At 64.4% G+C, this 9,616-nt stretch overlaps 1 protein-coding gene across 2 annotated transcripts in view; it reads left to right on the top strand.

Annotated features, from left to right (window-relative positions):
• Window positions 1-5,649, top strand: part of DOLPP1 (dolichyldiphosphatase 1) — a 6,322-nt gene extending 673 nt beyond the window's left edge. The window contains exons 1-8 of one of the 2 annotated variants that reach the window (XM_012721620.1): window positions 1,402-1,465; window positions 2,233-2,333; window positions 2,565-2,649; window positions 2,742-2,841; window positions 3,022-3,120; window positions 3,555-3,683; window positions 4,022-4,111; window positions 5,479-5,564. In XM_012721620.1, the coding sequence (XP_012577074.1) occupies window positions 2,774-2,841; window positions 3,022-3,120; window positions 3,555-3,683; window positions 4,022-4,111; window positions 5,479-5,515 (423 nt within the window). In that variant the 5' untranslated portion in view covers window positions 1,402-1,465; window positions 2,233-2,333; window positions 2,565-2,649; window positions 2,742-2,773 and the 3' untranslated portion in view covers window positions 5,516-5,564. Of the gene's footprint in view, window positions 1-1,401; window positions 1,466-2,232; window positions 2,334-2,564; window positions 2,650-2,741; window positions 2,842-3,021; window positions 3,121-3,554; window positions 3,684-4,021; window positions 4,112-5,478 lie in introns of those variants that run through there. The other variant, XM_004677257.2, reaches the window with a different exon arrangement.
• Window positions 5,650-9,616: the final 3,967 nt, after the last annotated feature.

The following is a 9,616-nucleotide window of genomic DNA, read 5'->3' as shown; positions in this document are numbered from 1 at the left end:
GGGGGCCGGCTGGGGGCCCCCGCCGATTGACTTCTGGGGCGCCCATCAGAACCGAGAGGCGCGGGGTTTTCCTGCCGGGACGTCCTCTCTCGACCCTCCCGGAGGTGGACGAGTGGACGAGTGGAGGGACGGCCTCGGCCTGGGGGTCAGGTTTCTGGGCTCAAGTTCCCGCGGTGCCTCAGTCACTTCATCTCAGGTCGGACTCCGACACTCCCTCTGGTGTGAGGTTCAGTAACGGGCACGTGAAATGCTGGACGCAGCACCTGGCCCCGGACAAGTGTTGAATAAGTAACTGCAGTCGGTGGTAGCCCACCTCCCCAGGACCCTTCCCAGCGCACCCCGCCGCCCTGGGTAGGAGGGCCCGGTGCTGGGAGCCTGTGAGAACCTGGCAGCGCCCAGAGCCCAGGGCCGGCTGCCAGGGAACTTTGCCCCTGGATGTTCTGGGTCCTAGGGGTGGGGCCACCCCGCCCACCCGTCCATTCAGCCAGCATCTGGGAGGGCTTCTGAGGGCCGCCAGGGATGGCTCTGGGTTTAGCACCAACAGGCCAAGGATGTGTCCAGGTACCCCTGGACGGTGAGAACCCCCCTGGGGTTTTACCTGGGGAGGGACTCTGCGCAGGCACCTTCATGACTCCCTCTCCTGGCCTCAGAGTAGCTTCTCCAGCCGGCAGGGGCAAGCAGCTTGGCGGGGGCTGGGCCGAGGGTCTGGCAGGGCCTGGGCGTCTCTGGCGATTCAGGTCTGCGGCCTACTCTTCGGCCCTGGGTGTGTCCATCCCCCCCACAACACTGCCCTGGCTTCCTTCAGCCATTCTCTTAACATCATTTTTGAACTGCGCTGGGCCTGGGGGTGGGGAGGGGGTCCAGAGAGACCACTCCCTGCTGCCTGGAGTCTGCCGTGTAGCAGGAGCGGAGGCCACTGTCCGTCCTCACCCGCGGTCCGCCTGGTACCGCGCCTCCTCGTGCTGAGTGCCCGGCGGTGGCAGGGACTTGTCCTTTTTGCCTCCACGGTGGGTATTTAATTTATGTTCAGCGAACACAGCAGTGTCCCCCACGGGGAAAACTGCAAAGGTCTGGAAGTAGGACAGAGCTCGGGTGAGTTCAGGGAACTGGGGCAGAGAGTGGGAGGGGAGCAGGGCCTGATGAGCAGGCTGGGTGGATTACCCCAAGGGCAGTGGGGTCCACGGGGCCTCCCCCCAGAGACTGGCGGGGCCGAGTCACCCACAGCATCTGCAAGGGAAGTGTGCTGTGGGACAGGACAGGAAGGGGGCTCAGGTTTGGGGGCACAGGCCCTCCGGGCTTCACAGCCTAGTGTCGAGACACCCAGTTTCTCTGTGCAGGAAGGGCCCGGGCCCAGGTGTGGACGGGCGATGGAGGCCAGAAAGGGAGGTCCCCCCCGGGGTGCCGGAGGCCTGCAGCACCAGTTCTCCCAGACTGGCTCCGGGCCGGCCCTGCCCGGCAGGTGTAGGTGAGGCCGGTGTGTGCCCTGGAATCTGGGCTCAGCCCTGCCGCCCACGTGAAGCCAGGCTGACGGTGTGAGCCGCTTCCCGAGCCTGTGGGTGGGAATGCCCAGGGTGCCAGGACCGAGCCAGGTGGCTCCTTGAAGCTCCTCGGCCTGGCGCCGTGTCTCACTCAGAGGTGAGAGCACTGAGGTCACGCAGCAGCACACCCTGGCGCCGGAGTGGACGTGCCCGCTGACCCCAGGCCAGGTGGCTGCCCTGTCTTGATGTGAGGGCGGCCTTTGGACTCGTCAGCCCTGCATCAGGCGAGGGGCAGAGCGGTCCCTGTCGCTGGCCTCGTGTCATCCTCTCTGAGGGGCCGAAGGTCCTCACGCCACACCGCCTCCTCTCAAGCCTGCTGGGGCGTGGAAGCAGGCGGTCAGTAGGGACTCCTACTGAGAGAGGCCGCTGCCACCGGCTGGCCACGTGGGGGGTGGGGACAGGGCCCTAGGCCGCGGGGCTGTGTGAGGCGCAGGGCTCGGCCTCTGGGGTCAGAGTCCTCGACTCCCCCTTTGGTGGGGTGACGGGGCTGGTGCCGGCACACGTCCCCCTCCTGGCTGTGACTGGTGACGCAGTTTCTTCCTCTAGCTCGGGGCCAGTCAAGGCACCCTCTTTATTATTTCCTTATTTGGCTTTCACGTTTTTAATCGGGGGCTGCAGGAGAGGGCGCCCCGTTTCCTCAGCCACTCTCCTGACGCCTGGGCTCTGTCTTCGTCCCGTTCTCCCCGCGTCCCAGGTGACCTCTCTGGCCACATCCTTGCCTACCTGAGCCTCGTCCCTGTATTTATCATCGTCGGGTTTGTGACCCTCATTATATTCAAGCGGGAGCTGCACACAGTGAGTCTGCCTCACCCACCCCCTTGCTCCCCAGAACCCCCACCCAGGGAGGCGGGCTGTGCTATTTCATTCTGGGTGCTTTGCCTCCACCTTTCCTCAAGGTGTAGGCCCCCCTGGCTGGCCGCAGGTTGCTCTCCAGTCGGGCTGGGAGGCCCAGTTGGTGGCCGCCGCTTGGGGCTGGGGTGGCAGCCAGGGGTGCAGGACCCCACTGAGCACAGGCCTCCTCGGCAGATCTCCTTCCTTGGGGGCCTGGCGCTGAACGAGGGGGTCAACTGGCTCATCAAGCACGTCATCCAGGAACCGCGGCCCTGTGGAGGTAGGGCCAGCACCTGAGGGCCCGGGCGTCCCCCGTCAGGCGCTCCGGAGGCCCCCACCGCCCCCACACCCTGCCCCTGCTCTTTCTCCCAGGCCCCCACGAGGCGGTGGGCACGAAGTACGGGATGCCCTCCAGCCATTCCCAGTTTATGTGGTTCTTCTCCGTCTACTCCTTTCTGTTCCTGTATTTAAGGTGAGTTTGCCCCTGCCTGTCCCCCAGCCCGCCCCGGGGGCCCTGAGTGGGCCCAGGCCAGATTCTCTGGGAACTTAACGCATAGCCCTTGGGGCTCAGCTCCCCTGGGGCAGGGGGGCGCTGCGGCCAGGCCGAGGCACCCGGGAGCACTCGAAGGGGCTGACGGGCCTGTTTCCCCAGAATGCACCAGACAAACAACGCCAGGTTCCTGGACTTGCTGTGGAGGCATGTGCTCTCCCTGGGTCTCCTCACCACGGCCTTCCTAGTCTCCTACAGCAGGTATGGAGGACGGCAGCCCCCGCCCTACGCCCTGCCCATGGGGTCTCTGGCTTCTGGGTCCCTGTTGGGCCCCACGGTGGACTGAGCCCCAAAGCTGCGCAGGCCGGGCTGGGAACGGGGTTCCAGTTGCCACGTCCTGTCCAGTCCTTCTCTCTTCTCCGCGGAACTCAGGGTCTGAGTCCAGTTATCAGCCATCGGTCCCAGCAGACAGGCTGCGAGCTCAAGGCCTGACGGGAGGAAGGCAAATGCCAGCGGGGCCTGCCCTTCTAGCGACAGGGGCGCGCGGGTGGGGTTCAGTCCTGCCTCCTCCTGGAGGCCGGGAGCACTCCGTGCTCCCTGAGTGTGCGGCAGGTCCCTGCCAGGCTGCACTTGGGCACGGCGCGGTGCAGGCCCGTCTGACTGGTCTCGGGGCCTGCCCTCTGTCCTTGGCCCAGGGTCTACCTGCTGTACCACACCTGGAAACAGGTGCTCTACGGGGGCATCGCTGGAAGCTTCATGGCCGTTGTCTGGTTCGTCTTCACGCAGGAGGTCCTCACCCCGCTGTTCCCCAGGATAGCAGCCTGGTAACTGCCTCCTGCCCCTGTGGATGAGGCCTCCATTGGGAGGCCCCAGGCATTTTGCCCAGCCTCAGCCCCCCGGGGGGCCGCGGTGCCCAGGCCTCTGCTGGGGGAGGCCCTGCTTGCCGGGCGCCACCTCGGACTTTCCCCAGACCCTCCCGCGTCCACACCTAGCCCTCAGGGGCTGGCCTGAGCCGGTGCTGTGCCTTGGGGTGGCACCCTGCAACAGCCGTGGCGCCGGAGGGCATGTGGGTGTCTCTGGGCCCTGGGTCTCAGGCCAGGCGAGGGGAGGGCGGCGCGGCGCAGCCCCGGGCCTGACGCTGCTTTCTCGTGGCTCTCTGCAGGCCCATCTCTGAGTTCTTCCTGATCCGAGACACGAGCCTCATTCCCAATGTGCTCTGGTTTGAGTACACGGTGACGCGGGCAGAAGCCAGGTGAGTTAAGGGTCCTGGCCCGGGGGGCCACCGCCCCGAGTGCCCCATCGAGGGCTCCCCAGGCAGGCGCTGGCCCGAGCATTTTTCTTGCCTCGTCTCCTTGAACCCGCCCCGGCTTCCATTTTCCAGGGGCTCACAGGAGTGGAGGCCTCAACAGAGGACTCACAGATGGTGGCGGGGAGCTGGGTGCCTGTGTGTGGACACCCCTTGTGCTGTTGAGTCCATGTGCTTTCTGGGTGCACTGAGTTAGGGGCCACTCGCACTTGTGCGGCAAGTCACGGCGAAGCCGGGCTCTGGCGCTTCCGACTCAGTGTTCCCGCTCGCCTCGGATCTGGGTGGGGTGCCTGCCCCGGGGAGAAGACCTGGCTGCTCCCGGGCTGAGAGGGGAGCTGAGGTGAGGTCAGGCTTCGGGGGAGGCCTGGTTCCCGGGGGGCTGACGAGAGGAGCTGGTGCGGCTGGGGCAGTGCCGTGAGCCCACATTATCCCACGGGCCTGAGCGGAGAACCCCCGTGTTCCGGAGGAAAGGACTTGAGGGCAAGGGCCGGCCGGCCCACCACTGGTGGCCAGTCCCAGCGCCCTGGTCTGAGCCCCACCTGGGTCTCCACCTGCCCCACCCACGGCTCCACCACAGGCCTGCGCCCCACCTGCCTGCCCCGGCCGGGCTGTGTGCCGCCCCCGGGGTACGGAGGAGACAGCGGGCGCCTTCTCTGCCGTCAGGGCTCCGCGCCCGGTGGCCTGCCTGGGTGGGGGCTGGTGGGGCCTGCCCAGGGGCTGAACTGGGTGAGTCGGGGGCTGCACAGAGCTGCTCTCGGGAAGGCACAGGACGTGGCGAGGCCACCACACGGGTGGGGGCTCGCGACAGAGGAGCTCGGCGCCTCACGGGGCTTCTGGGTTTTAGCTGGACAAGCAGCGTTCGGGACTCTCAGCCAGCCCCTCCGGCGCATGGTGGTTATCCCTGCTCCCCCCCAGACCTTGAGGCCATTCTGCACCCCAAACCTGATACTCAGATTCCCTCTAAAACCTCCATCCGTTCTCTTACCCCCGTACCTCCCCGGTGGGGAACTTGCTACTCGTGTCTGTTTTGGCTGGTGACACAGGGCCCCCTTGTGCTGGTTCATCTATAGAGAGTTGGAGTCCAGCCAGATCCCTCTTGTCCTGGCTCCGCCCCCCTCTCGGCTCTGGCCTGGGGCTCCAGGTCTGGACATCGTCCCCCCAGGTCCTGGTTCTAGGGCAGCAGCTCTGGCCATCACTGGGGTTCCTGGGGTGGAATTCATCCATTTTGATCAGACTGCGGGTAGGAAGGGGCCGCTGAGGGGGCAGGTCGCCGACGCCAGGTGTCCCCGCCTCTGACTCCACCCGTTTTGCAGGAACAGACAACGCAAGCTGGGGGCGAAACTGCAGTGAGCAGCGAGTGAGGCTGCCCAGCCGCGGGGCTGGCCCGCGCGACGCCATGGAGGCTGGGCTGACAGAAGGACGAAGCAGAGGCCTCTCCCGACCCGTGTCACCAAGTGGAGCCTTTTCTTTTCTTATTTTAATTTTAGTGAACAAGGTGGACCAAAGGGCGGAGCCGGCCCCTCAACCGGGACCCCGGAGGGCCTGCTGCCAGGGGCCCACGGCCAGAGCCCTCTCTGTGCTGCTGCTAGGCCCCCGTCGGCGGGCCGTGCCCTGGGTGGGGGCCCAGGGTGTGGGAGAGGAGGGTCGGCACCTCTGGTCTCGGGCCAGGGAATCCAGGTGGCGTGAAAAATGTACACTATTTATTTTTTGGTTTGTGAAAGGCAGGTGGGATGTTGGAGACAGGCCGAGGAGCCTCGCTGCCGTGGCTGTCCCGTGCGCTGGGCCGGCGCGTCCCAGGCCTTGCGCGCCGAGCCCGGGGGCAGACCGCCCTCCGCGGGCCGAGAGGGGCCCGAGAGGGCCTGGGCGCCGGAGGCGGGCGGTCCCGGGCCCTCCTGCCACCATTGCCATTCCAGAACCTCGTTCAGTGTTCGTGGGGTCGGGGCCCAGGGGAGCGGGCATCTGGCGGCTGCCGTCATTGTGTTCTACCCCGTCCCCACCCTGCACCACAAGGGCTTTTTCTGGTCCCCGTCCCTGGGACACGGGTCCCTTCTGGCAAAGAGCCAGGCTGTTCCCAGCGCCTCCTTCGTCCTGTTCCCCGGAGCAGCTAGTCTTCACCTCCACGCGAACAAAACTCAAAGGAGCAGCTGAGAGGAGGCTGGGAACCTGCTTGGGGCCACCCTCAGCCTGAGTCCTTGGTGAGGGCTCCGCCGTCCAGCCCAGAGGCTGCCTCCTCCGAAAGGGACTCAGCTTTCGGGTCTCAGTCGCTCTGAAATGGACTGTGGGCAGGAGGTGCTTCTGGACTCTTGGAAGTTTCTGGAACCAAACCAGGCTGCTCGGGACCTGAGTTAGAATCCTCCCCGCACACATCTTTTTCTTTGTGGAGGCCCCTAACCTGCTGCTGAAGCACAACGCCGCGGTGCTTTCCTTCCTCATTGGTTAGACAGTGGCCCACAGCCATTCCAGATGCCAGGACAGGGGCCTGTACCAGGGAAGGTTGGTCAGTCCCCACGTTGTCCTCCCCTTCCCTTCTATTTCTGTTTTTTACCTTTTGCCGGAGACAAGCCAGGAGTGAAGTGGTTTAAGAAAAATATCAAGGAAATTGTTTACTATTGTTTTGAAATAAAATCTTAAACTATGGCGGCTTCAGCACGCATTGGCCGAGCTCGTGAGGAGCCGTGGGCACAGGGCACCCGGGGGCAAGGCTTGGGGACCGTCGTAAAATGGCACTGCTGTTCAGGGGCCGTGTCCCCTTCGGGCCTGGCCCACTGCCCAGCGCCGCCCAGGGCCTGGGGCTCCTCGTGACAGCCCTGAGGACCGGGGACAGCCAGCGTGTCCTTCCCGAGTCGCAGCCCAAGTCAACACTCTGCGCCTTGCGAATTCCGTTTAACTCTTGTTTTGAAACTGAGGTGTGTCTGACACAGGTTTCAGGGTGCCGCGAGGATTGTGACCTCGTGAAGCGCAGTGTCCCGTTGACATCGCCTTAGAGCCACCGGAGCCACTTTTCTTGTGGTGAGGCTTCCAGCTCTGTCCTCGGGGCTCTCGGCCGCAGCTCGGCCAGGGGCGACGCCAGCCGCCTGCCCACAGCCGCACTCCTGGGCCGTCGCAGCGGGCGCCTGCCCCCGCCCCCGCCGCCCTCCTTGCTTGTGTGTGGATGGCTGCGTGTCTCGCTTCGGGAGAAGTAACTGCCAGCCGAGCTGACGTTCACGGGGCAGAGATGAACCTGAGTGAGACCCCAGGGTTGGCCTGAGGCGGGCGTCACGCTGAGGTGCAGCGGCAGTGCTGTTGGGCTGAGAGGAATCTGGCCGGTAACCCCCCTCCCCGCCCAGGAGTGTGCCAGAAACAAACCAGTCTCTGAAGACCTTTCACCCCAGACCTCAGATTATTGGTAGTTTTGAAAGTGCAATGAACTGACAAAGATGGCCAGGCGCAGGAGGATCAAGAACTTGAGGGTCGGGCCCTCCCTGGTGGCCCAATGGGTTAAAGCAGCACTGCAAGCTGGCAGCAGCCGCTTCACGCCAGTTTGATCCCCGCCCGGAGGTGACCCCCAGGGCCGGGCAGACCTCCCGTCTCCCCGCTGCTCCCCTCAGTGGTGCATTTCAGATCTGCCTGTTCTGCTCTCCACTCTGTCTTTAGTGAAGCCTCTCACTGCCCCTACAACTCTGGCCTGTACCCCAGTTCTGTGTGCGTCAAGAAATAAACTTTAAAAAAAAATAACTTGCAGATAGATTAAAAACCCACCAATACCCCCAGACACTGGGGTGGTGACGTACCAACTATAAATCGTTTTTTATGATTGATTTCTGCATACAAAAGCTGGGTGCAGGTCAGAGGTGGGGGGTTGAGAGGATTCACCAGGGACAGAGTGGGGAGCAGGACAGGCGGATGTTCTGAAATCCACAGCTGAGGGGAGTGGCCGGAGACAGGGAAGCCTGCTGCGCCCTGGGGGATCCCTGGCGGGATCCCTGGCGGGATCGAACTTGGCCACGGACAGGACAGCTCCACACGCGGAGGCTTAACCCCTGCGCCACCAGGGCTCACTGTTTCAGAGAGGCTCAAAAATAATTTCGGGGAACTGGAAACTCCAAATTGAGTAGTGATGGATGGATTTTCAAAGGAAAACTGACAAACGCACTGGCTGAGAGACTAGAACACTTCAGGGGAGGGGAGGAGAGGCGACGGGAGACCCCTGGGGGCAGCTCCACGGGAGACCCCTGGGGGCAGCTCCAGGGCCTTGAGGCTGCCACCTATGGTGGCTTTTCCCACCTGCCCGCCTGACTCCCCACCCCCATCAGCCACCTCTCCAGCATCCCCCAGGGTCCCTAACCCTTTATCTCCTGCTCTGGGGGTGTGAGGCCCCCACCAGCGCTGGCCTGGAGGGGCTCCCGGTTTCTGGTTTCCCTCTTCCCCCGCAGGGTCAGGCCCTCCTGGCCACTCCCCAGCACCTTCCTCCACACCCTCCTCGGTGTCCTGGGATCAGCCAGCCCGTGCTTTATGGGTGAAGCACGAGGGCCCGGTGCGCCCCTTTCCCGCGTCTGCCTTCCTGTCCGCTCACTGCACTGAGCCAAAGTCAAGTTCATGGCAACTGGGACAAACTGGGAGGGTCTAGGTGAGAGTCAAGCGGCCATTTCGTCACATGTTCAGATACCACGTCAGGCCTTACACAATACGTACTTCGAGCCTTTCCACTCGGAGAAAAAACAAAACCCAGAAAACCGAGTTTTTCACCCCCATCTTTCTTTGGGCCTGGCTGTCCCTGGGGCCACCCATGGGTCAGCTGGTCCGACCCTGGGGGCCCGGGTGGGGGCTGGGAAGGGCGACGCATCCTCTGGGTTTCCTGCCGCTGCGGCCTCAGCTCTGGGGGCTCCTCAGCCCTGCGCTGAGAGAGGCAACGTGGCGTCCGTCCGGGGAGCTCTGCTCTGTGGTTTAGCGACCTGGTGACCATAAGCTCTGGGCCTTGACTTCTCACCTGAAAAGGTCGAGGCAGCCCCGGGAGCCCCCTCTTCCTGGGGGACAGGCCACAGGCCGGCCCAGCCAGCAGCAATGGCCACACCCCAATTCCTTGCCATCTTCTCTGGGGGTTCCACGTGGACCTGCTTAAGGCCAGAGTGGCCCCCTGAAGAGAGGTTCCTCTTCCCACCAACAGCCCCCTGCACTTTGTGACTGGGTGACAGGTGGCCCTAGGCTGTGGCTGGGGGTGAGCTGCCCCCCGGGCCACGGCTCCTCCTGACCTGGTGCAGGGCCCCGGGGACACACCACCAGCCCACAACACTCAGGGCTGCTGGGAGGGCCGGGGCAGCTCTTGTCCAGTGGCCATCACAGCTCACGAGGTTGGGGGGGCCCAAGTCCTGGGGTTCGGTAGACCCGAGCTCGAGGGCCCCTCCTCCGGCCGCCCAGATGCTGGGAACACTGGGAAGAGGCCGGGTGTCCGTCACCACGCTGTCTGCCCCCTCA

The sequence above is a fragment of the Condylura cristata genome, unplaced genomic scaffold (genome assembly GCF_000260355.1).
Source record: "Condylura cristata isolate star-nosed mole 26May11 unplaced genomic scaffold, ConCri1.0 scaffold00006, whole genome shotgun sequence".
NCBI lineage: Eukaryota > Metazoa > Chordata > Mammalia > Eulipotyphla > Talpidae > Condylura > Condylura cristata.
The sequence above is the reverse complement of the archived record's forward strand: the minus strand, read 5'-3'. Positions and strand labels throughout refer to the sequence as shown.